The sequence below is a fragment of the Diachasmimorpha longicaudata genome, chromosome 15, assembly GCF_034640455.1.
Source record: "Diachasmimorpha longicaudata isolate KC_UGA_2023 chromosome 15, iyDiaLong2, whole genome shotgun sequence".
Classification (NCBI taxonomy): Eukaryota; Metazoa; Arthropoda; class Insecta; order Hymenoptera; family Braconidae; genus Diachasmimorpha; species Diachasmimorpha longicaudata.
In genome coordinates, this window is record NC_087239.1 from 4,868,420 (window position 1) to 4,895,388 (window position 26,969).

At 41.1% G+C, this 26,969-nt stretch overlaps 3 protein-coding genes and 1 long non-coding RNA gene across 9 annotated transcripts in view; 2 read left to right on the forward strand and 2 right to left on the reverse strand.

Annotated features, from left to right (window-relative positions):
- Positions 1-77: 77 nt before the first annotated feature.
- LOC135169606 (tropomyosin-1-like) lies at positions 78-2,564 on the forward strand. The gene is made up of 5 exons (XM_064134750.1): positions 78-255; positions 361-663; positions 967-1,365; positions 1,536-1,668; positions 1,752-2,564. The coding sequence occupies exons 2-5, from the start codon at positions 424-426 to the stop codon at positions 1,832-1,834; spliced, it is 855 nt and encodes a 284-aa protein (XP_063990820.1). The 5' UTR covers positions 78-255; positions 361-423; the 3' UTR covers positions 1,835-2,564.
- On the reverse strand, positions 1,878-4,119 carry LOC135169609 (uncharacterized). Its single transcript, XR_010300228.1, has 2 exons — positions 3,745-4,119; positions 1,878-2,853 (listed from the first exon to the last, which is right to left on the reverse strand). It is a non-coding gene; the product is annotated as an uncharacterized LOC135169609 (long non-coding RNA).
- LOC135169607 (tropomyosin-2-like) lies at positions 3,015-4,469 on the forward strand. The gene is made up of 5 exons (XM_064134751.1): positions 3,015-3,394; positions 3,452-3,585; positions 3,767-3,955; positions 4,012-4,220; positions 4,312-4,469. Exons 1-5 carry the CDS (start codon positions 3,155-3,157, stop codon positions 4,392-4,394), a joined length of 855 nt encoding a protein of 284 aa, XP_063990821.1. The 5' UTR covers positions 3,015-3,154; the 3' UTR covers positions 4,395-4,469.
- Positions 4,470-5,532: 1,063 nt separating this feature from the next.
- The window catches only part of Dscam2 (Down syndrome cell adhesion molecule 2), a 59,564-nt gene continuing 38,127 nt past the window's right edge, over positions 5,533-26,969 (reverse strand). The window contains exons 6-28 of one of the 6 annotated variants that reach the window (XM_064134725.1): positions 24,075-24,236; positions 23,547-23,827; positions 20,029-20,173; positions 19,117-19,268; positions 18,396-18,668; positions 17,930-18,214; positions 15,431-15,730; positions 12,660-12,779; positions 12,190-12,363; positions 11,966-12,116; positions 11,510-11,658; positions 10,987-11,419; positions 10,659-10,837; positions 10,117-10,425; positions 9,923-10,040; positions 9,233-9,684; positions 8,767-8,948; positions 8,231-8,624; positions 7,827-8,120; positions 7,465-7,676; positions 7,115-7,265; positions 6,841-6,943; positions 5,533-6,700 (exon numbers count right to left, since the gene is read on the reverse strand). In XM_064134725.1, the coding sequence (XP_063990795.1) occupies positions 6,454-6,700; positions 6,841-6,943; positions 7,115-7,265; positions 7,465-7,676; positions 7,827-8,120; positions 8,231-8,624; positions 8,767-8,948; positions 9,233-9,684; positions 9,923-10,040; positions 10,117-10,425; positions 10,659-10,837; positions 10,987-11,419; positions 11,510-11,658; positions 11,966-12,116; positions 12,190-12,363; positions 12,660-12,779; positions 15,431-15,730; positions 17,930-18,214; positions 18,396-18,668; positions 19,117-19,268; positions 20,029-20,173; positions 23,547-23,827; positions 24,075-24,236 (5,266 nt within the window). In that variant the 3' untranslated portion in view covers positions 5,533-6,453. The remainder of the gene's footprint in view (positions 6,701-6,840; positions 6,944-7,114; positions 7,266-7,464; positions 7,677-7,826; positions 8,121-8,230; positions 8,625-8,766; positions 8,949-9,232; positions 9,685-9,922; positions 10,041-10,116; positions 10,426-10,658; positions 10,838-10,986; positions 11,420-11,509; positions 11,659-11,965; positions 12,117-12,189; positions 12,364-12,659; positions 12,780-15,430; positions 15,731-17,929; positions 18,215-18,395; positions 18,669-19,116; positions 19,269-20,028; positions 20,174-23,546; positions 23,828-24,074; positions 24,237-26,969) is intronic. The other 5 variants (XM_064134723.1, XM_064134721.1, XM_064134720.1 and 2 more) reach the window with 5 other exon arrangements.

Below are 26,969 nucleotides of genomic sequence, written 5' to 3' on the forward strand. Positions count from 1 at the left end.
TTCGGCTACCCCCAGTAGAAGTGGCAGCAACAGGGGGGAATTGAAACGTTGATGTGAAGAACCGAAGCAGGAGAGTGACCGTAAAAACGGGACGATAGCCAAAGTTCGCTAAGCAATTATAGCAATTGGATTGAGGGATCGGTAAAAGCCCATCAGAGAGAGGGCCGAATCACTTAACGTTTAGTTTTATTTTGGCTTGGTGTACGACGGTATCCGGTTGTGGGTATTGACCGGTGGATTATCATCATCTGACGAGTGAGACAACAATTTATACAATTGAAAATCCAGTGAAGAATTTTTTTTAACCAAAATGAGTGATTTAACGAGGAATAACCGATAAATCGAGCATTTGCTTTTCAGGATTAAATCCCGGTAGGAGAGTGTCCTTCACCATCACAATCAGGGTAACAGGAAGGGGTCAGGATGGAGGCGATAAAGAAGAAAATCGCGGCGCTGAAGATGGAGAAGGACACGGCCAATGAGATGGTCGAGGCGAATGAAACGAAAGCACGACAAAAGGACATGGAGGCCGATTTACTCTTCGACGAGGTGCGAGATTTAACTAAAAAATTAGCAACCCTCGAGCACGACTACGAAGTGGCTAAAGTCAGCCTCGAGACGCAAACAGTGGCGCTGGAACAGTGCGAGAAATCGTGGACCAAGGTGAGTAGAAGTTGCTCGGTGATGATCGAATCCCCAAGCGAAATCGATAACGAAGTGATAAACGGAGATAAGTCAGTCCTGACGAAGGGCCAGTTATTGACGAATATCTCGGAATCGGGGACAGATGGAAAAATTTGGATTAAGACTTTTTTCTAGAGCGAATTAAGTTCTACAATAAATGTCATTACAAAAAATTGGCTATCTCCCTCAGACTCGGAGATAATTCGACTCGAAGACGAGTAAACTTATCTCGTTTTATCACTTCACTCGTGAAATGAAATCTGTCATTTGTGCGATCGGCAGGCAGAGCAAGATCGAACGGTGCTGACGAAACGAGTGCAGGAGATCGAGCAGAGTCTCTCGAAAAAGGAGGAATTGCGTCTACTCGCTCAGGCGAAGCTCGAGAAAGCCGTGGAGTTGGCTGACGATGCTAAACGAATGTGCCGAGTGCTCGAGGATCGAAATCGCCTTGATCTCGAACGCGTGGAGAAACTCACCGCTGAATTGAAAGACGCCAGGCTCATCGCCGAGGACGCTGACAATAAGTCCGAGGAAATAGCTAATAAATTGTCATGGGTCGAGGAGGAGCTCGAGTCTGCCGAGGAGAGGGTTAAAAATAGCGAGGCAAAAATCGTCGAGCGAGAGGACGAACTGTTTATCGTGAAGAATATCGTCAAGTCCCTTGAAGTGTCTGAACAGAAGGTACGTGTGAGCGAGAAAAAATTATATTTCCTGGATCGTTGTCTGATAATTCTCAGGGCAGTGGCTCTAAGGGCTATTGTGGGGCGATAAAATTTTCCGGAATTCCCATGGAAAATTTAGAGTTCCCTTGGGGTGAAGGAGGTCTTTTTATCGACTCGATACATTTCTAGGCGAATCAACGAGTTGCTGACTCCAAGGTGCAGCTCAAAGAGCTGAAGGGAAAGGTGAAGGCCGCCGACAAGCGCGCGATCCTCGCGGAAAAGGCCGTCAGAGCATTGCAGAAGGAAGTGGACTTCAAAGAGGGTAATCAGGGAATTTCCAGGATTTTTCCTATGCTCTTATTTTTTTATTCACCCATTCACTCGTCTTCACTCATCTTTTTGCAGATGAACTCAGAGAACAGAAGGAAAAATGCCGGGAAATTACCGATGAACTGGATTTAACGTTCGCCGAAATGACGGGCTATTAAAAATCCCTCGATCTCTTTGAATTTTGCTTTCGAATTGGCTCGATGCACCCGGAGAGAAATATTCAATAAAAAGTGCCAGACGAGAGGCGTAAAAATTACCGTTCCAGACCTAATCGGCGAGCGATGTCGCACTGAAGGGAAATTATGAGTCAGAATTGAAATTTTACAGTTTCAGAATTTTTTCCAAAATATTTCTCTCCGTGTGTGCAAAATAAAATCAATAAACTCCATCATCGTCATCGTCATCATCGTCATCCTCATCCTCATCGCCATCACCATTGCCATCAGCTTTACACCTGATTTCAGTTTGTGCACTTATTGGCTTTTGATCGAGTGCACGCAATCTACCGCTGAGTACTTTTAATCCGGCCTTTTAAACTCTTTCAAAAATAACCCGTGGGTACGCGTATAGATTGTCTCGTAACTGCAAATTGACTGAGCCACTTCTTTGGATTGAATTGAACACAGTTGCACTTGCACAACAACGCACGCATTACTGCAGCTACGGGGAGGCTTTCTTTCGTTGCATAGAATTATTTGGATTCCTAAGATATCTCACTGAGGGCTAATTAATTTTTTTCAGATGAAAAATTAATCAATGAAACATGTCTCGCGTTCATAATCGATTAATGAACAATTTAATTACTTCCTGCCATTTATTCCTCCTCGATATTTTTAATGTATATGGAATTTGTGTTTTCAATAAATGCTCACAACCGAGGAAATTTTATTTCGTTATTTATTTAATCATTGACCTACTTCATAAATTAATAATTAATAGAATGTGTCACATCGTTAAGTTTATGAAATTGACCCACATTATAAACATATTTTCTTCTTAATTAAAGCGTTCCTCATAATTTATCCCAATTTTGAAAAATAATTCTTTGAATTCTTGAATTTTTCCTGCAATAAATTGAAAAAAATTGATTCCAGAATTTTCCGAAATTTATGATAAAATTTTCCGACACATCAAATAATTTGGCAAGAGTCCAAATGATTTTTCCCTCAGAATTGTCCTGAAATAAAATGAAAAAAATATAATTGAGACTATTCCTGTAATGATCGAAGTCACTCGTCGAAGAGTGAAGAATCCCTTTGTGTTCTAACTAAAGCATACATTCGTATTTTTCATGTTGCATTACAGCGGGGCCTATAAAGGGATTGTTCTCCTCGGTCAGTAGGTACAGTAACTCATTAGCGATCGCTTTTGACTGTTCACCAACTTCACAGCGAGTTTACACGATTAATCTGCCGGAGGGACTAATTATTTCCCCTATTTGTCGGATGTACTGGCAGTAATTATCAGCAGTGATTACGATGAATGCGATAAAAAAGCAGCTGCAAGTGCTGAAAATCGAGAAAGACCTGGCAATCGATCGCGCCGATTGTTGCGATCGACAGGCTCGCGAGGCGAACAATCGGGAGGAAAAATTGAACGATCAAGTTCGGGAGCTGGAGAAAAAATTATTGCAAATGGAGAACGACTTGGGAATTAATCGCGACAGTTTAAGAACATCCAACGCAAGACTCGACGATAAAGAGAGAATGTTACTGGTGGTACGTACAATTTATTTATTTAATCTATTGTTAGTTTATTATGGAGAGGTATTTTAGGTGCAATCGGAGCTGGCTGTTTTGAACAGAAGGATGCAGCAGGCTATGGAGTACCTGGAGAAAACCGAGGAGCGCAGGGTAATTGCGCAGACGAAGCTGCTGCAAGCTACTGAGAGCGCTGAAGACGCCAAGAGGTAATTACCAGGGTAATGGGCTCCATTTATTAGCACTAAATAAAGTTTCGTTATTTATGGAGTTTTTGAAGTATTGGATTTTTTATACGAATCGATTTGTGCACGTTGCAAAATTAAAATGTCCTGAAAAACGTACCACTTCGTATAAGCACATCTTACCCTGAATCTCCTCATCGTCCAGAATCTGCAAAGTTCTGGAGACCCGCAGTAAACAAGACGACGAACGAATGGACCAGTTGACAACGCAGCTGAAGGAAGCCCGATTGATCGCCGAAGACGCTGACGCCAAATCCGATGAGATATCCCGTCGTCTGGCCTTCGTTGAGGACGAGCTCGAAACCGCCGAGGACAGAATCAGGAGCAGCGATGCGTAAGTCAATGGCCTCAACGCTAAATCTACACTTTCTCAATCCCCTAATTTCCCAGGAAAATTGTCGAGCGTGAGGATGAGCTGTTCATCGTCGGGAATATATTGAAGTCTCTGGAGGTCTCGGAGGAAAAAGCGAATCAGCGAGTCGAGGAGTTCAAGCTGCAGCTGAAGGACTCGAAGGTGAAGTTAAAGGACGCTGAGAGGAGGGCAGTGATCGCCGAAAATCAAATGAAAATTCTGCAGAAGGAGTTGGACATACGTGAAGGTACTAAAAAAATAAAATAATTAAAAGGAAATTAGGGGAATTAATTATAAATAAATCAAATATTTAAATCACTGAATCATGATTCTTTCAGATCGACTGTTCAGGGAGAAGCAAAAGTCAAAGTACATCAGCGATGATTTGGACTCGACCTTCGCCGCCCTCACCGGGTATTGAAGGGTTCGATCACGATAAAAAAAAATCAGGTAAAGGCGACCGCGACGGAGGCTGAATAAAATTGAAACGCATATTCTTACGTGATATCAATTTATTTAATCGACTCTACGATCGATATTTATGCCTTGAAACGACTTTCATCGTACACTGATAATATTAACATAACTCTGTCCATACTTGGATCCCTTCACGGACGATAAAACACGATGAAACTCACTTCCATCACACATTATTTATCGCTTTATCTCTCTTCGCATTCTCATATTTTTCTTCAATTTACACGATAATAATTATCATTCATTTGATTAATAGCCCCTTCGATCATCACAAAAGTTAAAAAAAAATCGCACTCTTCTCCACTCAAAGGTCGTGACATTATCCAATCCAATGAATTCACATTTTTTTCACTTAATTTTCTCCGAATGGAGGGGAAACGAGAGATGTGCGTAGTTCGACGATAGAAAAAAGGTTGTAAGGAGCGCGCGATAAGAAAAAATGTACAAAAATTATCGTCTTCACGACAGTTGATCTCCTGTTGGAGCAGAACTTTCATTCTTTTACAAAGTATATTGTATAAATTACCTCGAGGTTCATTAAAATTAAACGATAATTTGATTGACGTTGCTTTCCTATATACATCGCTCTTGCATGATTTTACTCGCATTAAACGCTTGATTTATCATCACCATTCGTTAAATATACAAAAATCATGAATTGTCCATTCGCGCGCCACTTGTCATTTTTTTTAAAAGTCTTAGAATTATAACGTACTTAAATTAATCAACGTGGTATTCGTACGTATCATAAACTTTATAATGCAACAGAGGCCAACTTGGTTTGATAATTAACGTCATTTTGCCGGAATGTCAAAATGACCGATAAAAAAGGGTTCCGTACCAAAATTCCCAGGGCCGAAAATTTCGGGGAAAAATGCCCAATCAATGATCTTAGTGTAATCTACCGAAATACATTAAAGCCGATAAATACCTGAAGTTTTATTAGCGAGATTCATTACCCAATTGCGATGAGTCTCCCATAACTCGTTAATTTCCCAGACGTTTTGTAGATAAAATGTTGCGCAACTAATATTTGTCATTGAAAATTCTCCCACACGTTCTCCTAATTAATTCTGCCAATTAACTAGATGAATTAAAGATTAGAATTAATGATATCAGTTCTATAGGATCTCGAGACGAATTGTAGACGGGAATTTTGGCCTGTCACCCAAAAAATCCTACCGAAACCCCCACTTTTCTCAAATTTTCATGAATTCCCGAATGTCTTTCTTCTCGCAATGATCTCCCCAAAATTTAATACTCCCGTCGCTACCCATTAAAATAGCGTTTATGGCCCGATGGACTCTGGGAAATGCTGCTGCACAAATTAGCCGTACGAATAGTCAAAAGTCTTTTGGTCTCGGATGGGTTATCGCTATCGATTAGACCTTTCAGAGGCTGTCCCGAAGCGTACTGAGCAAATTGTCGATTAGTTTTATAATTTTTTTTTTTGTCAATGATTTTTTTTTATTCATTTACTTATCTTTGGCACGCATCAATACATCGTGGGCAGACTCCACAGCGTCAAGTCCTCTCCTTTAACATCGACTAGCAGCACTCTTCAATCACAGTCATCCGTCGCATTTACTCGTGCTCCTCGTCATGCGCAAGAACTCATACAAAAAATTATTTACAAAATTTATGAATTATTGGTTCAATGATCAGTGATAGTTGATAGGTGAGGCCTTCGGAGATGTGCCCGAACGCTCTGGCAGTGGTAGAGAGGAAGAACATATTGTTAGACCTGATATTTCTGAGGAAGTATTAAAGGAAGACTGTGGTATCGGCAGTATATGGACGATCGTCAGTCTGTTATTATCTCCAAAGGCTCGTTTGTCAGTCGAAAAAATTCTTAAACAACAAATAGTTGGTCATGACGAGTGCTCCTTGGTGAGGGGATGGTCCGTATCGACGTGCCTCCTGGAACGCTGAGAGTTCAATTTGTTTTTTTTTTTCAAATTTACTTGAGACTTTTTCATTTTCATGTCAAATCGTCATTTTTTTTAAACTGCAATGGAGTAATCCGAGGAGGGATTGTTCTGTGTGCCGGGTCTCGACCACAGGGAACTTCTGAGGCCGAGCTTTGGCTTCTTCAGTGAATCAATATCGCACTCGGCCTCGCTCAGTTCATGTCGATCGTTCCTATCGCCATTGCCAGGTATGTTTCCTTGATTACTGACAAATGCCGTCTCGGCCACTGACATCGGGGGGAGCAGCATCCTCAGGGAACTCCTGCTGGGAACGTGCCATCTTCAGAGACAGCCATTTTCTTGTTTTATATCATTTAAATTTGCTTTGACATTTTTTTATGATTCGTCTAGCCTCTCACAATTGAGGACAAATCATTTTTTATTACTTTTTGGGAATTAAATTACGAATAAATGGAGTACCTGGATCGTCCTCGTCTCGGTAACGACTTCTGCTCGCACATTGGCGATATATCTGACGAGGTGCTCGACGTGCCGTGGTAAATGAAATCCGAAACAGCGCGAACTGAAAGTTTAATTTATTGAGAAGAAAATTGGGGGAGCTCTATATGCTTTATATTTTTTATATTCATAGTTAAATAATTAAACTATTTGAAATAACTTTCTGCATGGGCAAGTGATTTATGAATTATTGAACTCTCAAAGGTCTCGGGGATGGGGGAAAATTGATACCTACTGTGCTTTAGTTTGCTCGCGTCCAGTTGGTTGGACGACTCGGTTCTCGAACGAGTCAATTGGTCCGGGTCAGACTCGCTCTCGTCGCTGTCGTCCCCGTGTGTATGTTGCTTCCTCTGCTGGCGTCGTCGTGACGACACACTCTTCATACTCTGTTGGTGATCAAAACACGTTTCATCGGGATTATCATATTGATCCACTCGAGCATATTAATCGAGGATGGCTTAGGGTAATTGAATTTTATGCATAAATTAATGGAAAATTCGGAAATTTCCCCAGCGCAACGCTCGAGATCATTTACAACAGTTTTTGATATATTTTCTCACGGTTGGCATACGATTATGAACGTACCGTCACCGCTGGCGGTGGACTCGCGCACCCCTCCGTCATCGCATGCTCGTGGTACATGAAGCTGTGCAGGAGAGTGTTGTTGGGATGGAGACCCGCCGCTGACGCTTCGGCCGCACCTCCAAGTCCTCCCAATCCTCCCAGCCCTGCCAGGCTTCCCCCTCCCCCCTCCGAAAGCTGGAACGTAGCGTACGGAGAGATGTCCTCCGCCGTCTCTGTAACCCAACAGTGGCAATTGCCTACCTTTCAAATCTCGTCGGAATTTATTCGTCAGATTAGTCGGTCCATTACCACGACAATTGCAAATCAAAGGCTCCGGGTTAATCCATCCTAATGATTAATCTAATTTCAAAAGAACTTTTCACCTGGAATCTTGTCGGGCCCCCCGGCGTTGGCAGCCTGCTGAAGAGCGACCTTGTGAATCGTCGCGTAGTACCGCTCCCTCTGCGTCTCGGCGTTCTGCTGATTCTCCTGGGTCTCCTTCATCGGCCGCTGCTGGCGGTCCCCCAAATGCCTACTCTTGAATCTCAATGCCACCCCGGCAAATACCGCAAAAATAGCGAATGTGGAAATTATCATGGGAATCATGACTTTCACGTCGGCGTAAAAGGGCAACGCCGACGCCGAGCCGCGATCCGTCAACTCTGGTGGGGGTGCATCTACACAATAACATGATAAATGCAGACGTATTCAGGTTTCATTAAGACAAATTAGCTCGTTGATTTTTTTTTCTAGGGAACAAAATTGTTAAATCATTTCAAAGACTTACCCCCATCCTTCGTCAGCGTGACGAAGCTGAACTCTGCCTGATTGCTCCCCGCGACGTTGTAGGCCTCCACCTTCAGCTGATAGACAGTGCTAGGTGACAGATTGGTAACCAAGAATCTCTTCTGCGGCGCAACATTATTAGAGACAAGAGTCCAGTGAAATTCGTCCATAGGGCGATACTGAATGACGAAATACTGAATGGGACAGCCATTGTCTGGCCACGTGGACAGGCGCAAAGCTAGGGTAGTGGAGTTTGGAGAAAGAAATGCAGCAGCAGGTGGAATACCAGGTGGTTGTCCCTGCGTTCGGACTGAGAGCACTGGAGATGCTGCACTGCTTCCAATTTTGTTGTGTGAGGTCAGGTATAAGTGGTACATGTTGCCGCAGAGGAGGCCCTGTTAAACAATCATTTCGATTGAATAAATAAAATGAAATAGAACAAATTGATGAGGAAGGGAAGGACCTATTTAAAAAAATCCCTTGATGAAGAAATAAAAATTCTGTGGGGATGAGTGGCTCAGGAGGGTCTATGTGTACCTTCAACTCGTGATTGGTGGATCGTCGGGGCAACTGGAGTTCATCTAGATTCCCGTGCGTCGTTCGATAATGCAGAGTGTAGCCCGTGGTGGGAGAGCCACCGTTGTATCCAGCTTTCCAGTGGAGGAGGACACTCGTCGCAGTGGAGCTGGTGACGTAGAGGACTGGAGCACTCGGTGGCACTGAGGAGACAATTATTGGACGTTAAGTGAGTGGAGTAAAGGCCGGGGAGAAATATTATCAGCTTTCGAAGTCCGCTGGAGTATTAATTACATTATAGCAGATTTAAAATTCAATATTAATCATTATCAATTATCAGCGTATAATTAATTAATTGTTATTGAATTGCCGATGTGATGTGCCGTGTTTCAACAATTCAACATGTCAGATACAGAGCGAAAAATATTTCTTTTTTAATTGAAAAAAAATGTAATTACAAATGGACTTGACGGAACGCTCAATTTACCTTGGACAATGAGACTGTAATGGAGTCTATCACTCCCCAGTGAATTTTCCACTTGACATGTGTAATTTCCACTGTCCTGCAACTGAATATTGGACAGCACAAGCTCTCCGGTCTGCAGAATTTGAATATTTCTACTGCTGTCTGAATGCACTTGCTCGGAGAGGCCCTTGAACCACTCCCTGGTGGGATCTCCCACTGCGTGACAGGACATCGTGACAGATCCACGCCATGGCTTTACGATGTTACCCCCGAAGGACGTTATTTTTGCGGTCACGTGGTTCTTCGGCATTGCAGCAGCCACTGTCGAGCTCTGGCCCTCGCCGACGCGTGTGCTAGCTGTCACCCAAAATTGGTACTCCACGTGCTGCTGGAGTCCCGTCACTTCGAAGAAGGTGTTTGTGGAAGCGAGAACTCTCTTTCCGTGGTTCAATTCCTCGCGGCCGTCCATTATTCTGGGATTTCAGTTTGAGGGAGATAATTAGGGGATTATGATTTTTTTGGTATTGGATATAAATGCGAATGAAATATATCGGAGTAAAAATATAGGATAAGAGTCGCCTGAATTCGTTGCGTACCCTCGTTTATCTCATTTACCCCCCCGACCTACCCCGCCATCGTAAGTTTCACATAAAAAAATTCTGCAAGACTTTCATTCCACAATATCGTCGAGAAAATAACAGCAAAAAATACCTGGAGTACAAATTGTATTTGTTAATTTCGCCATTAGGTTCCAGTGGTGGGAGCCAGGAGATAAAAAGTGCCTGGGGTGAGCTGACAACAACTTTAATATCCGCTGGGCTGCCTGGCACTGAATCAATTTAATTTTCCATTTAGATTATCCAACATGGAAGTAGAAATTTCTTCTCAATTAAGCATCGACTCACCATCTTCCTTAGTGCGACAGTACATGGACCTGGAGGGCACACCATCGCCAACACGAGTGTAAGCGAGAACCTGAACACTGTAGTTGGTGTACTTTCGAAGTCCCGCAAGGATCATGGTCATGCTCCCCGTTTTCCTCACCTCCATCTCATCGATACTACTCCAGGAGTCGGGCATAACTGGTTCATAAGTCAATTTGTAACCCTGTATATTCCCGTTGGCGAAAGCAGCTGGTGGTTGTTTCCATGAAATTTGTAGTGATTGAGACGTCAGTGCGGCACAACGAACGTCGTCGGGAGCTTTGCTCGGCACTGAAAAACGAAACGCTCCATTGGATATCGTATTTTTTTCACTGCAAAAAATTGTCCCTGGAGTTTCCCATTACCAATTGTTATTTCTCCTCCAGTAAACACACAACTGTTCCTATCATATCTCCAACATCTTCGCAAACGTTATCTCCTCCAGAGGAGGACGAACACCCCGAGAGCAAGTGAAATATTTTTCACTGTGCAAACACATAATAAAATCAAACAAATTCACTCACCGCCTTCCGATGTTTGCGTAGGTAGTTGTTCGGATTGTGGTCCTGAGCCGACCTGGTTGTATGCTTGAACAACAATTGTGTATCTGGTATATGGTCTCAGCCCCGTGAGACGGAGTTCACCCCCGCCCTCCTCGCCATCCCCAGATACCGAAGTGAAGTTGAACGACGGATTTCCACCGCTGTAACTCAAATATTTGTTGTGTAGAGTATCAATATCGAAGACGAATATTATTTTTAAATTACGAAATGATTAATGTGGAAACTCATGATTATTTAATATTAAATTGCTGAATGTCTTTGACGTATCGTTATTTAAAAAATCACCAACCTGGTCTCTTTAAATCCAACGTTGAATCCCTGAATATCCCCGTGTCGTAATTCGGCGAGGGGTGGCGACCACGTGACGAGTATTTCCGTCGGAGAAATGGGACGAGCGGCGATATTTATGGGAGGTCCAGCTGGCCTCTGGGGCTCAGTACGAACGACCAATTCGGCTGACGGTGAGGATCTACCGGCCGGGCCTTCAGCAATTATACGAATTGTATACCTGGTCGCTGGCTTCAGATCGTCAATCAGAGTTGCGTATGGCAATGGTGGACCAGTTAATTCCTGCTGCTGCCACATACCGCTCTCTCCCTCCTTGTACTGAAGAATGTACTTGGTTACTTCGCGGGTGTCCTGGGCGCGGTGCTGCCATTTGACGTTTATACTCCTGGGGGCTATCATTGCTGTCTCCAGGGCGTGAGGCGGCTGCGGCGGCTCTGGTGGAGGTGGAAAGAGGGCGAAACGGGGATTAGGGTCAACAGTTTGGTGCACGTAAATTCAAGAAGATGGAGATTTTGGAGGTGTACCTTGGACGAGCAATTGAACCAACTGTTGATCTCTTCCGTAGAGATTGCTCGCTTGGCAGAAGTATGCTCCGCTGTCGGATGCTTCCGCTGAGGATATTTGTAACTGCGCCTCCACACCGTCGGGTGTCACTTCCGTTTTTGTTGTCACACTGGGGATTTTTCGTGAGAAATTTTGTGAGGGTTTAAGAAATTGTTTCTGATTCATGAAAATTTGGATCCAACTCTCCGGAAATTTTGCAGGAAATCGAGAAATGTTAGGGTAAATTGAAAAAGTTCTGGGCTTTCATCGTCCCGATTCCCAGAATATTTTATAGTCTCTATAGATGACAGTGAGAGAAATTCTGTCATTCCCCGTAACTTCCTCGATATGTCCCCAAAACTTCGGTGAACGTAGCATCCACTTATCTACCCTCGTCATCACCTTATTGAAACGTCCTTTCTAAATTCAATACTCACCGATAATTTGTGGATGGATTCAATTCAATTTTCCCACCCTTTAGCCAAGAAACGGTGACAGGCTTATCGCCATGAACTTCGCAGTGCAGCGTCGCCATGTCGCCCTTCTTAACAGTGACAAGTCTTGATGGAGCAGCAAAATATGGTGAGGCTTAAAGTTTTTGAGAGTTAAAAAGTTTTCAAAATTTTACCTCACTTCTTACGATGTTTTTGATCTTACTCACAGTTGACACGGAGTTGGACCACTTTGCCCATGCCAGTGCCAATGCCATTGCTCGCTTGACACAGGTAGTAGCCCTCTCTGTCTTCCTTAACGTGCTGAAGGACCAGGGTGCCGTTATTCAAAAGTTTTGTGTAAGAACTTTCGCGCAGCTCCTCGTACTCGCCAGATTTACCTCCTATTTGTGTTGCACGTTGGGTTTTATTGTTGTCACGAATCATTTGAAACAGGGCAATAGAAACATCGAAATTCATGGAAACATATGATCATGCAGAGTAATTTCTACTATTTTTTATAAATTTTTGAAAGCTCTTCCCTTCGCAATTCGCTTTACCTCAAAATTTTGAAGCACAAATTGGTCCATATGTTCTACTAACATATTCATTTTGCACTCAACATAGTACAAACCCACTTACCCCCGAATTCAGTGAAATTATTTCATCCCCCAGAGCTTTTATAATAAAAAAAAATTACCGATTGCTTTTTTCCAGACAATGACAGGTGTTGGTACTCCTTGTGCTTGACAATGCAGGGAGACGTGTCTATTCCTCTCAACACTGGTGTCCATGGGCTCCACCAGCCAATGGGGAGGCACTGAAAACGGAGAATTAACCATCCCTTTAGTTCCACCCGAAATATTCTCCATCTGAAATATCAATGAACCGAACGAACAAAAATAAAAGTAAAAGATTCTCTTTGCTAAAAGAACATCGTTAACTCGCACGGACGAACGACTGACGTTATTCAGAAGCGGTAACGATAAAAATATTTAGAAAAATAAAAAACAAAATATTCTCCCCATTTCCGATTTAAATTCCCATTTTACTATCATTACTATTCCTTCGCTCTCGCGAGCGCAAGCGAAATCTCGATTAATTTTTCATTTATTATTCAATCTTGTAGCGCCCTATGACGAGTTCACAATCCGCTTAATTAAATTGACTTGGGTAGAAAGAACGGGAGAAATGAATGGGGGGATGAGCTGGATGGATGAATTTGTGGTATAAATTTACTTTTTTTTTTCCCATTTGTGATTGGATAAGAATGGCAGATTGGGGTCGCTATCGAATCTCACACGGGACGTCTTCAGCGGAGAAAATCTCCCACTCCCCCGGGGGAGTAGAAAAAAAAATAAAAAAAAAAAAGCTCGCCGTGTCTAGCGGCTAAAAAGTATCGATACACATATACTTGAAGTTCGATGAACTCATCGTTGCTACTGACGTCCCATGTTGAGGTCTCGAGAGCGTACTTTCATCGGGTTTGTTTCGTTTATATATTTTCTTTCGGGTTTTCTACTTTTACGGTTGTGATGAAAAACGCTGCACAAGCGATAATACTGTGATAGGTGGGGTATATATTCAACGTTTTACGTTAAATAAAATAAAAAAATAAAACCAAAAAATCAGAGGTATGAAAATTAAAAGACAGCGTCACGTTCGAAGACGCAAGGTGATATAATAGTGAGTAATATGTAATAAATAGTATGATTTACTCTCGCATATAAAATTTACTTGGCGTGAAACGAGCCGAATACACGCGTGATAGGCAATTCAAATAGGGTAAATATATATATCATGATAAATAATAAATCAAGTGAGTTATGGCAGGTAAATGGCCCATCGGCGAATGACAAATAAATCAAATCAATGTAACATATATAAAGCCAATAATATATTACTTCGCTTCTAAACGTCTAGTCCGGTTAACAATGAATAGATAGTAACAAATTAAATCATTATATACGTACTACTAGCCCTATTATTAACTAAAGCGCGGACAAAGCCTGGCTGTGTGTGTTTCATTCATTTTAAAATAAAATTTTTAAATCTACTTTGCTGCTCATTACTCATTACAATGTGCACGATCAACTCTCAGCGGTCAATAAAATTATTAATCTATGTACATCGCACGTATTTGTCCGCGCCTTTGAGGAAGGATTTTAATTTTTAAGTGGAATAAAAAACACGTAGATATTAAAAATAGAGAGAATGAGAGAAACGTGCAAAAAATTTATTTGAAAAAAATCTACTGAAGGTGAGATTCGAAAAAATTTTCATGCTAAAAAATTGGCCATTCAGAAGCAGCCGCCCCCGTCCAGAGTGTACGGTGGATTACAGCCAGTGGCAGACAAAATTTATCTACATTTATATGCACCATCTACGAGGCGTGCACCCTGAGAAAAAAAATAATTCCGCCAATCGTATTTGTTGAATTAATTTAATGAGTATTTTTTTGACAAGTAAAATTCACTTTAAATTCTTCAGATTGTTGCTTTCAATAATTTTGGAGGAATTATTTTTTTCATCAGCACAGCAACTATTTAATTATTATTGTGATGTAAAAACAATTATGTAGAAGTTATTCTCTTCATGCATAAAAAATCGTCATTGTTACCACACACACGCACGCATCAGGTAAAAAGATTACTGTTTTTTAAAATTGGTTATTGATTGGATATTGAAATTTTCATTGGTCTGATAGATTCTCTGATGGATAAATTAAAGGAAGGTGCAACTGATTTACCTTTGAGTCTTTAGAATAATTTTTTTTTCTTTCGGTCAAGTCAAGCAAACCTCGGGGGTCCACGAGATACCGACGCATTCCCAGAGAGCCAAAGCAACGTAAATGTAATACACACTGTGTTTTATGAGGGTATTTTTTTTTGGAATTAATGGGACTATCAACGGGAATCTCAAATGGGTTTTATGAATTATCGAGGTGAGGGATTGCTCTCGCTAGGAGCATCGATGGAATACTGTTGTGATAGAAATTTCACTTGGATTTTTTTTTATCCTTAATAAAAACGAATGGTTTTTCGGTCCTAGCGAGAGTTTGGAGACAATACGAGAAGTCGTAAAAATCGAGAAGAGGGCGGTGGGGGTGAGAGAGAGATAGAGGGTGGGAATATCGAGAAAATTCCTTTTCTTTATTTATTTTTTCTGGGGGAGATGGGATTTCCGATCCCGAGGTATGAATTCTCACTCCCTCAGACCGAAAAAGAGGGTCGACAGGAATAAATATTGTCGTGAAAAATGGTGCTCTTCATTTTGTTTTTACGCATAAAAAAATAGTTATTTTTTTAAAATGTCCATTGACTTGAAAAAAGCATTGATTCTCAATTTATCCAATTGATCCAGAACTAAATAAATTTTTTTTCAATGGAATTTCTATTCTGTCACCCTCGGGATCAGTGGGGTTGTCAATTTTTGTTATATTGGGTGGCGCCGATATTCTCAGCAAATTACCTTTTACCTGAAGCTTGGCCGTGTACCTGACCTCGGCGGCGGGGTTCGCGGCGACGCAGGTATAGTCACCAGAGTGTTCAGCGGCTAGGATTGATATGCTCAGTAGGCTTGAGTAAGCATCCAATTGGGATATATTAGTATCGGTTGCTGATTTTTGGGACAATAGGAAGGGCGTGTGGCCGTCTTTTAGCCAGGATATTGTTAGGGGTGGATCACCCGCCGCGACCCCGCACACCGTGCGCGTCCTCATCCCCTCGGAAAGTCCCTCTTGGAAGGTAAATGGCTCAATTATAGGGGGTACTGGAAAAGGTCAAGAGAGAAGAAAGAACCATACGTGAGAGTGAGAAAAAGATGTAGCAAAAAAAAATCTTGTCAATTCATCAGGTTCTTTGGCATTTAAGAATATCCAAGATCATCATTCCATTATTTTTCATTTTAAACTTAACTGACAATTGACGACGGCACTTTGATTTGTTAAAATTGAAAAATGTCTCCAAATGTAACATAAAAAATAAACTAAAATAGAATTTGTCTAGTAGCAGGGGAATAGAAATTCCTCTAGCTTTCTACGTTCGACCCAATGGGCTGGCATCACTGCAAGGGATGCGAGACCGAGTTGGATCAGACTTGGAATTTTGTTCTCCTCAAAATTTTTCGATCCTTGATTGTCCTCCGAAGACAGATTTTTGCAATAACTAAATAAAATGATAAAATTTCCAAATATAACTTGGATGTCCTCAAAATAAATACGAAAATATTGTTGACAACAGTTCCATTGACTCTCGTACCAGGTTTTTTTTCGCTTTGCATATATAGAGATGTATGGTGTCACATGTCATAAATCGATATATATACAGTAACATCTTCTGTAGCTTCCTTATGTGATAAAATATTTATGTATATGATAATGATAATACTTAGGTAATATGCAAGTATGAGACAGTAGTAGTACGTACATGTACTTATAATAAAAATATATATAATATGTATATGGTATTGTAATACGTATGTACAATAGAGGCAGTAAGTGTTGCAATTTATATAGAGAGACAGAAAGAGCGAGATAGAGTATTGGCCCGCCAAATGGAAATACCTCCTGCCGCCCACATAACCACTGTAGTTTTTGGTATTTTTGAAAAATCAAAATTTAGTGAATTATTAGAACATAAAAATATATCACGGTCAAACAGAATAATGGTAGACAAGTTCACTCGACGCAAGAGCGTGCAGATTTAATCGCATTCGATGGCACCTCGAGCCCCAACGCTGTCTCGACAATGTCAACAGTGATGGAATTGCTTTCTCATACAGGGTGCGAGAATTTCTATTACGATGTGAAGAGAATCTGGTGCATGCTAACCCTCGATTCTTTTCTAATTTTGCGGGACAATGTTTGCGGCTCGAGGTGACGCAGAGGATGGAGGGAGAGAGAATCAAGGCGACTCGATCGACTCGGTGATAAGGCTGAGGTTTATCAGAATTTTCAGGAATTTTTTTAATCTTCAGAAGTAGGTGAACTCCAACCGAATCAATTAATCTGATTTTCCTTTTTTTTGATGATCATGAGACAAATAATAGCAATTTCAATTGAGGAAAATGGGGAAAAGTGTTCAATCATGGTGAGGGAATTTTAATTATCGGAAAACCAGCTAAAATTCTCTTATCATAATGTTTCTACTTAATGACGAAAATAAATTTTCTATTCTGAAAGTGAAAGATAAAAAAATTCTATTCGGTTTTGAAATGTCGTAGTTATGCGTTCATTATCGCGATCGTCAACGTTATCTCGCGAGTTATCACTCCTGGGATACGTCAGAATAAAGACCATGGACCGTTCCGAATGAATATTGATCGAACCCATTCTAATTCAACAGCAATAAAATTCCTTATCACCAATCGTAAAATTTCCCACCATTATATTGATCGCAATTATGTTTCACAGCCTTCAACACCTGGGGCTGTTTCGATCGAGTCACATTAACGTATCGAGGATGATTCAGGTAACGGATAACAGTTTGGGATACAGGTGTCATGCAAAGATATTAATGAAACCGATGTTACAGAGTTCGGACGAACGACGAAACTCTACATCTAAAACCGTCCGACATCTCTGTGCCACTCATCAAACTGTTGAAATTCAACGAATGCTGATAATCATGGGAAAATTCGAGGCATGCATAAAAATGGAAAAATTCAAATGTATATTTTTTCTCAAACGAAACGAAGAATAAAATAGACTTGAAAGATGAGACAAAATAATTTGACAAGTGGCATCGGTGAAAAGAAAATCCCAGTATTTTCCTTTTCCTTATTTTTGTCATCGAAGGTAATAAGTAAATAACGAGGCGCAAAAAACAAGCACACGCACCCACTTACAATAGACATGTATGGAAAAAAAAATTTTGTGGGCGGTCAGTGGTCTATACCATGGGCATTTTGAAAAAAAATTATCATTTCGTCATTTCTTTTTTTTTGCGGGCCTAGATGTTGGAGGATTACCATGAACCACTAGTTGCTGGGTGTGTGATACCTCGGCCGCTGGATTTGAGGCAACACACGAGTAATTGCCATTGTGATCTGGAGATAAACTTTCAATCATCAGTATGCTATTATACTGATCGACATTGGTGATAGAGACACGCTCTGACGGCCCCATTGCTCGTCCATCCTTGAGCCAGATGATTCTTATTGGCTGATCGCCACGTGTCACCGAACAAGTGAGGCTTGTTCGTTCACCGAGATGGAGATCCCGATCAGCGGTGAACGGGCTAATTTTTGGGGGAACTGTAATTAAATAAATGAAATAGAGAGAGGCCCTAATTGATGGCGAAGAGCTTTGGCCTCTTCCTGAAATTGATCTTGAGTTGGTCAATTGTCTTCGGCCGGTTGAATTCACGGTCCTCGGGGTTGGGTCCACCTGCATCAGACTATGAAAGTGAAGAGGTGAATGAAAAAAAATTCTTACCTATGACTGTCACGTCGCCGGAGCGTCTGGCACTGTGGCCCTGTTTATTTCTCGCCCAGCAGGTGTAACTGCCTGTGTCCGTCTCCTTCTGAACGCTGGAGACCATCAGGGTACCATCTGGCATAACCTTCTGGCGGAGATTGTCTGGTAACTCGCGACCTCCCCGCTCCCATTTAATTTCTTCTATTGGATAACCCGCTACTGGACACTTGAGACGAAGGGTCTCACCTGCTACTGCTGCTACCTTGGGAATTATCCGGATGTAGGGGAGACCTGTAGGGAGGGAAGCAGATTTTCAAAAAAAAATCCAAATAGATATTTTTTCACGTGAGATAACAGCAATATAATTTAGTGATATAATACTCCATTCACCGAATTAATCCAGTACGTAAATAGAGAATTTATTTTAAAATGTAAATGACTGCCATCCAAATAGTCCATTTGATTAAATTGAATTTGCTCTTTTAACGAACAGAACGAGAAGGGTAAGTGCAAATACGTATTTCAAACAATTACAGACTCAATTATGTACTCTTTGAGTAAGCGCATCACTGATCATGAAATAAAATTGGCTGGATGAAAATAAGTTCCATCGCCGGAAAATTTAATTGAAAAACAATATTGCCCACCCAAAATCTCTCAACGACTTTCCCTGGGCCGACAAATATTCTCAAATAGTCTCTTAACAAAAAAAATTGTCCATTATTCTGATCAATGTTACCATAAACGTTGAGTCTTGCTGCATGTGTGACTTTCCCTGCCCTATTTTCCACAGTACACGAGTACTCTCCTCCGTCCTCCACCATCACCTGACTGATGTTCACATGTGATATCACATCTCCATGGACAGTGACATACTGGCCGATAACGAATCTAGAAAAATTCCATTTAATTACCATAGGCCAATAAATTTATCCGGTTATTTTTCTTCGCCTCCTGCGTACGACAGCAAAATATAAAAAAAACCCCGGTGCACTTTCTAGTTTGGTACACACCCGGGAGGAGGCATTCTGCGGGAAATTTATTCGCAGCACTCACTCCCAACCCTGCAACCCGGTTTCCTCCTACCCTCGCTACCCCGATACTGCCAAAGACAATGGGGAAAAAATGGGAGAACAAATAGGGGGAGATATTTGTTGGAGAACGTCGAGGGGTGCAGCGAAAGGTGCAATTGGACGAATTTTTTTTCAGTATTTTTTTTTTGTTTTTCGTACCGGTTGGTGAATGGGTCGTTTGAAGCGAGTAACGAAACAGTCTGCGCATATGCAACCAGGAATACTCTCGTCTAAGCATGTATGCTCGTGGAGAAACTACAGGTATACGTGAGCCTGGAGGTTTACAGCTAACCGTCCTCGGAGCTAAACGAGAACTGGCAATAAATATTCGCTTTCTTGTGGCCGCTTTCGCCGTGAAATCGATGGAAACAAAATTGAAATTGAGGTTGGAGTGGGAGGACTACAAGGACCATTTGTAGTTGTGATCTAGACGGGGAGAAATTTCCCTCTTAAAAATTCAGGAGTAAAATTTTCTGAAGCAGCCTTTGCCCGATTCATGCACTGATACATAATGTATACCATGCAATATGTAATATACGATACACCATATATGGTGTGTATGTATCGATATATTTTACCTGGTTATTGTGGGTAAAGGAAATCCATCGAGGGCCCAGCTTATCTGAGGTGTTGGATTCCCCGCTGCTGAGCACTTCAAGGACACAGCTGGCCCTGGCTGGAGAGTCTGCTCGATGAAGGAGTACATTATGATCGGTGGTGCATCTGGAAAAGGGAATAATTAGATTGACGAGGGTTATTACAAGTTGGGGTGGCCCCCCATCATGTACTTCTCAGTTTTCCTCGCGGAAAATATATATTTATGCCAAAATGTAATTGAACAATAATTGTAACGTAAAGTAAATACCATCACACACTCTGAGACCATTAGGACACGTTCGGACTGACGATCCCCCCCTATTCCTCTTTGGGGAGTCAAATTTCAATTCCCAGACGTGACCTCTCGTGGAGAAATACGTGAAACGTAATGCGAGGGCGAGAAAAAAGCGCGAAGTAGTGCGGTGTGCAAAACAATGGCGGCGAGTGAGAGTGACGCTGTGAAATGGGACTTCTCGTTCTCCCCATTTTCCTCCTTGTTTTTTGCAATTTGTCGTGGATAGGTAACACCGAGAGCAAGGTGACAAGAGAAAAAGCATTGCTAGGACGTAGTGGGAACATTTAGTAATTAAAAGTGTCGATTTCATTCCCGTGAAGACGGGAAAGTGGACCGAGTGAGAAGCAGGAGTAACAGTGAAGCGTTGGACTACCAAGAGTAATAACTGGCCCCCGGCGTCCTGTTCAGAGGTAAAATTTTTGCATTTCCGTTGGGCAAGGTGCTTCTCCGCTCTCGTGAGTATAATTCCGCAATTAATAAGTTTCATTTCAATTGCTGGAAATTTGCTATTTTTTTTTTCACAATTTTTTTTATTCGAGACGGTGAGCATCTTTTTGTGAGAATGATCACGTGATCGTTCCATGGAAGTATTATGAGTTAGTGTTCCCTCATTTTTATTTCCAAAGTTAGAAGAAATTACTCTGATGATTAAGAAATCTAACAAGATGTATTTAAAAAGTGAAATTATTGATTGTTAATTATTCTTTTAAACATTTTAAAAATTAGGAAAAGTGAATATGTGATGGTTTATTTTAGTTGAGAGGTGACAATGACTCATGAGACTTTTACAGAACAGTAAAATAATATATACAAGTAAGTAAAAAATAACATTAAATAATAGACCTGCGATCTGATAAAAATGGAATAAAAATTCCAAATTATTGCATGCAATTAATTTGAAATGAATTAACATCTGGAAAATTTTGGCCGAAAATGCCAAATTAATTTATAATTACGCGAAGACAGTGTTCTCAGCAGTGAACCAATAATTCCGTCGTTAAACAAATGAAAGGTCTCTCAATGCTTCCTGTCAGAGATTCTCGTGGACGTTGCTCAACCCCATGATCAGAAGAAAGCAGATTAAATGATTAGCTTTGAAGTCAAGGACAGAATGGTCATGTCCCCTCGTCATGTTTTCTCCAGGCTAATACCCCATAATCAGACTTCTTGCCCTCGAGCTTAACTACAACATAGCCATCCATTCCACCTCTCTTCTTCACTCACCCTCGTACGTATCTGATCTAGGCATCTCCCAGTGCTCACGGGGAGAGGGCGCCTGACCCTTTTGAAACAATGAAGTTAGCGTCTAGCTCGTCAGTGACGGTAATGCACGGAATTTACGTCAAAGGGAGAACACGAGCACTGGTGGCTAGTGTGGCAGAGGTGCCGTCAGAGTGGATAGAAAAAGTGAGATGAACTGAGAGTGGAACGGAGAGACACGTTTAAGTGGGTCAGGAAACATTTAATTTCCATTTCGGAAAGCCAGGCTTCCATATCACCCATAAAATGTCAGGAAAAGTTGATGGAAATTCAAATGTTAAAATGTTAAACAGCATTTCGTGGGAACTATGTGAAAGGCGCTTGTCAAAGGACTCGTGAGTGGGGATTGTCCCATTTTTTAAAATTTTTTATTGACATCCACATGAGTGGAAAGTAAAAATCCTTGAGAAGAGGAGTTCTACCTTGGAAATTTCATTTTTTGAAGGATCTGAGGGACAATTTTTTAAAAAATACTTTTGAAAGACTATTTTTCCCCTGACGATTCCAAAAAATTATGAATAATTATGGAAAATTATGGGTTCGTGGAAAGGGGGAAGATTTTTTTATTTCGGTACTACCGCCGTTATCTTAATGACGAACTATCGACACTTTTAATTATCTGGGTTCGTGGACCGTTGCCCTTGGATACCCACTCGTCTGCGAGAATTTTTTACGCGCACTCCGCTTTTTACTTTTTTAATCACCGTGTCAATTATCCCTGTCCGGAGTTCTCCCAGTTTGTTATTCAAAAAAAATGGAAAACAATGAAAAACAGTCGATACACGGGGCCCTGTACGGGGTGAGACAAAACCCCTGGACATCAGGTCACGATGGTGCCCGATTTTTCCGATAATTGGGTCGCGATTTCACTTCCGCATCAGAATATTTAAAAATATTTGGTCTTCAACGAAAATTTTTGGGAAAATTTCAAAGTCAGCCCCAACTAACATCTGAGATCCTGATCATCCCTGATCTAACGTCATCCACCCCCTGAAATCGGTGAAAACGGAATCGTTTCATTGTTCTATTCCTTGAATTTTATTTGCCCAACGTCTAAACTTTCTCGTATTTAATATTTCTGTAAAACATTCGAAACAACTGCATACACTCCGCGTCATAGTTAACTAGAGTTGAGAATGTAGGGGATAGAAACCACGGAAACTCGTCGGAGAAACATCTGCGGTCGTGGGGCTGTTGGAGGCAGCTCGTTACTACTCGAGTATTCTCTTTTTTCTCCAACCCCCATCCCTCTCACTCTATCCCGCGCGTCGTATCATACCGGGATAGTGTAATATCACTCGACTGCAGTGCAACTCGCTGGGGGATATAACCAGATATAACCACTTGCGCCAGGATATAGATAAGTTTACGTCAGTGGGAAAACCCCAGTGCTGTATACGGCTTTATTTTAAATGTCAGAGTAAATTGTGAATTCCCCTCGCGTTTCAATTTCTCCCGGTGAGAGAAAAAAAGAGGTTGAAATCAAAATTCTACATTTTTACTACCAAAAGTGGAAAAATATTATTCTCCGCGTTTATGGAAATGCTGGATCAACTCCTGCACTGGGGTAATTTTATCATGTCAATGTTTTTTTTTCTCCTCTTGGGGATGGTCTTGTACTTCCAAGTTTGAGGACACCTACCGTAATGGGAGGGCGGTAATACGCAGGGAATTGGTGAGGGATCGAATCGCAAATGGGGTGGATTGTCATGCAAATTGGGGGAATTGTTACCAATTTTTTTTTCTGGCTTTTTTATTCTCGTTCAAAAGCTTCAAAGGGATGTGTGAATCATCAATTGCCATTCTGCCAATTTTCCATAATGCATTTGCAAATAATTATCGCTTCTTCTGCCAATTTCTAGATCTTCGATGGATAAAACTTTTTCTACGCTCACATCATTGTTGTTATCATCACAAACGATTTTATCATTCGAAAATTCTCACCCCCGAGCTGCAGTTCCGCCGAAGCCTGAGCAGTGTCGTCCCCACGTCTGACAATACACTGATACATTCCCCTGTCCTCCCTTCCAATTCCATTGAGTGTAAGTGTCTCTGATTGTCGTCCAGCTCCGGGCAATTGTCTTCCATCCTTGTACCAAGTAATAAAATGCTGTCCAGCCTGTGAATGTGTCCCCACGACACAGGTGAACTCAGCATTGCCCCCCAGGTGGACACTCAGAAGTGAGGGTGATACTTCGACGTTAAGAGGCGCCATCACCACCAGCCTGAAATCATTAATTCAATTATATATAACGTGGAGATGAAATACACCCGTAAATTCAATCTATTCTGCATTAACACGAGTGATTGGAGTTTCAATTGGTTGTTTAATTGAAACCCACTGCAGTTTGCAATTTAGCTTCACTGCTCTTCATCCCTTGACTACCCATCTAAATGACTATTATTAACGTTGAGACTAAAACCCTCCCCCCTTCGCTCTGTGATTACCAATGGGGCTGTCTCGATGCTCACCTGAGCTCAGCGCTCGTCTCACCACCGAGATTGGAGGCTAGACACTGATATACACCACTGTCAGACAGTGTCACTGCCTCCATGGCCAACACTGGCCCGAGTAATCTCATTCTAGGACCGGATAATACTGGCATTTGCTCGGCACCGGTTTGCGCGTACCATCTGGAATAAATTTTGATGTTAATGGGAATTTTAAATAAAGAATTCTACGGGGAGGGAAATCTAGTCAGGGAATAATACGTTTTTCCTGCAGGTTCCTGGAGGGATGGGGTGGCGCAGGAAATTTATCCGGGGAGTTTTGTAATTTTTAGGGAATTTAACGTGGTTTTTTTGGGAATAGTCTTTTCTGTCTCTCACTTGTGGGCGGAGAACAAAAATTATTTTTGTTAAATATCGATTTACTTGAGAGAAATATTTATTTTTTAGAAATTGTATTTCTTTGGTTTAATTACTCGATAAGGGTCGACTTGGGTTCAAATTATGATCATTATATTACTCTGGAGGATGAGGATTTTGTATGAATTCCATTGATAATTATTTTTTTTCTCTAAAGTTCTGATTTTCTTGAGGAAATAATTTTCATGAATTAATTAATGCTCGTAATTATTGCAGGAGTTTACTTAACATTGTAATTAACATGATACTGTTTTAGAACAATATAAGTGACGCTGAATTATGAGGGAATTACTAGATTTTAGGAGTGAAGGGTTGAAAAAATAAATACTTTTCTGAAGTAAATGGATATTTGGCAGAAAAAAATTTTTTCTTGTCTTGTTGTAGAAAAACATTAACATCGTTTCCAACAAATCAAAGGAAGAAAACAGACCGATGTTTATTTCCTCCACAAACTTCCAGAATTGCACAATTGAGGCGTGCAGGCTTTCAACCAACCCCCATTTCTTAGATTTTTTTTTTCCTCCGTTTGCGTGTTTTCTCCGGGTTTTTTTTTGCTTCACTCGCTCCACCAGATCTCGCTGCTCTATCGTCCCTCCGATTTGCCAAAGGCACATCGCAGTCCAGACGTGTCTCACTCAGTAAACGAAAGTACCTAATAGAGTTAGCGAGAGGGAGGAGAATGATGGGATTGACGGTGGTAGATTTATTTTCTCCTCCGAGGGTGTAACGTTTTTTTCATGGAAAAGTTAAGACGTAGGGATTGGTTTAAAAGAGTTTTTCGTAGAGGGCCTGGGGAACATCACGACCGAGTGATATCATCATTCCAAAATCCCCACGAAAAGAAATTTTAGGAAAAAATCAGACCTCCAGGGGGTGGAACGAGGGACGAAGGGTAGTTTTACAATTTTCCTCTTCTAATCTTCAAAAAAGAAATTCCAAATTATTCGCGAACATAAATTTTGAATAAAAATTGGACCTATAGAGGGCCAAAGATGGAAAGCTAATGGTTCCGATAAAACTACCCTTCGTCCCCCGTTTCACCCCCTGGAGGTCTAATTTTTACCTCAAATTCATTTCATTTTGTCGTCTCGACAAAAAAAATTTTTTCTCCTCGAGCCCGCGTCGCTCAGAATCGACTTCATCGTCGCGTGACATCCTGACTTCAGGAGTTTCTCACCCCTTGAATTTGGTGTACAATGTTTGGATGGAAGGGGATGAACAAGCATCGAGAAGGGAATGAAAAATGTTTTGCGCAGAGATAGGAATATATGGGTGCAACGGGAGTGCAGCCATCCCTGTGGATTGCATGGAGTATCGGTTTTCAGGCGCACCACCACCAGTTCCCAATATATACGGCAAATTTTCCATGCATGTACTACATGATACATTTCACTAGTCAAATAAATGATACATCGAGGTGAAATGATACTCCATTGTGGGCTAAGAGCCAGTGAGAATGAACAAGAAGTGCATCGTGAATTAATACATCTCCATGTTTTTAGTCGGGTTGTTCATATTTGCCAGAATCACCGTATGAATTATGCCGTAAAAACTCATGAATTTAATGAATAAAAAGACCATAAATTTTACTCTCCCCATGTACGCTGGATATACGCTGATTACACGGATTTAAGCTCGAATATAACCGAAAATTTGGGGTATATTTATAGAGTTGAATTTCACAGGTATTGGAAAATGTATTTTTGGAATTGGAGCACAGAGTGGTCAGAGTGCCTTTCAGTTACCCAATATCGTTATTCTCATCGTGTTTTTTTTTTTTTCCTGTAATGTTTTTTCATCGAAATATGCCGATGGGTGGGGGGAGATACAATAGCCCCGAATATTGGGTATTCGTTCGCCTTTCTATTTGCTGCATTCGGACGAGAAGAATTTCATAGCGATTTCCATGGCCATGTCATTTGCAATGGGATTTTTTTTTGTACGGGTTGAAATTGATCGGATAGGTAATCGAAGGGTGGGAAATATTTAGGAGATGGAGACGGAAATTTCAGGAAAATTTCAAGTGATTGTAGAACATTTTTTTTTGTAAAAGCACTCGTTCAGGGAACGAAATTTTGAATAAAAATTCAACCTCCAGAGGGCGAAATGTGGAATAAAATGATAATCAATCACTTTTAATTAATAAAAATATTAATTCTCGCGATAAAACTAACCTTCGTCTCTCGTTTCACCCCATTGAAGTGTAATTTTTACCTGAAATTTATGTCCATCAAAACGTTTAGTCCGTCCCAATTAATTTTTATTTCTCGTAATTTTAATTTTTCTTTTTGATTTTTGAATTGAAATTTTCTTTTAACACCTTCTGAAAATTATCGGAGTAGTCTGAGTGTTCCTTAAATGTACGACATGGCTCGAAACGCGAAGTAAAACGACCTGGAATGAATCGATGATCGGAAGTAGACAGGAGCTGGGGAGGGAAGTGGCAGTGGCTTCGTGGATAGGGGAAAAAAGGAGGTACAGGGTAAAGAAGACTTTGAT

Excerpts from the sequence above, each read along its gene's own strand:
- LOC135169606 (XM_064134750.1), top strand. The coding sequence starts at position 424 with ATGGAGGCGATAAAGAAGAAAATCGCGGCGCTGAAGATGGAGAAGGAC. Across the intron at positions 664-966 it reads GCGAGAAATCGTGGACCAAG|GCAGAGCAAGATCGAACGGT; the intron begins GTGAGTAGAAGT and ends TGCGATCGGCAG. Across the intron at positions 1,669-1,751 it reads GGAAGTGGACTTCAAAGAGG|ATGAACTCAGAGAACAGAAG; the intron begins GTAATCAGGGAA and ends ATCTTTTTGCAG.
- LOC135169607 (XM_064134751.1), top strand. The coding sequence starts at position 3,155 with ATGAATGCGATAAAAAAGCAGCTGCAAGTGCTGAAAATCGAGAAAGAC. Across the intron at positions 3,395-3,451 it reads AAGAGAGAATGTTACTGGTG|GTGCAATCGGAGCTGGCTGT; the intron begins GTACGTACAATT and ends GAGGTATTTTAG. Across the intron at positions 4,221-4,311 it reads GGAGTTGGACATACGTGAAG|ATCGACTGTTCAGGGAGAAG; the intron begins GTACTAAAAAAA and ends TGATTCTTTCAG.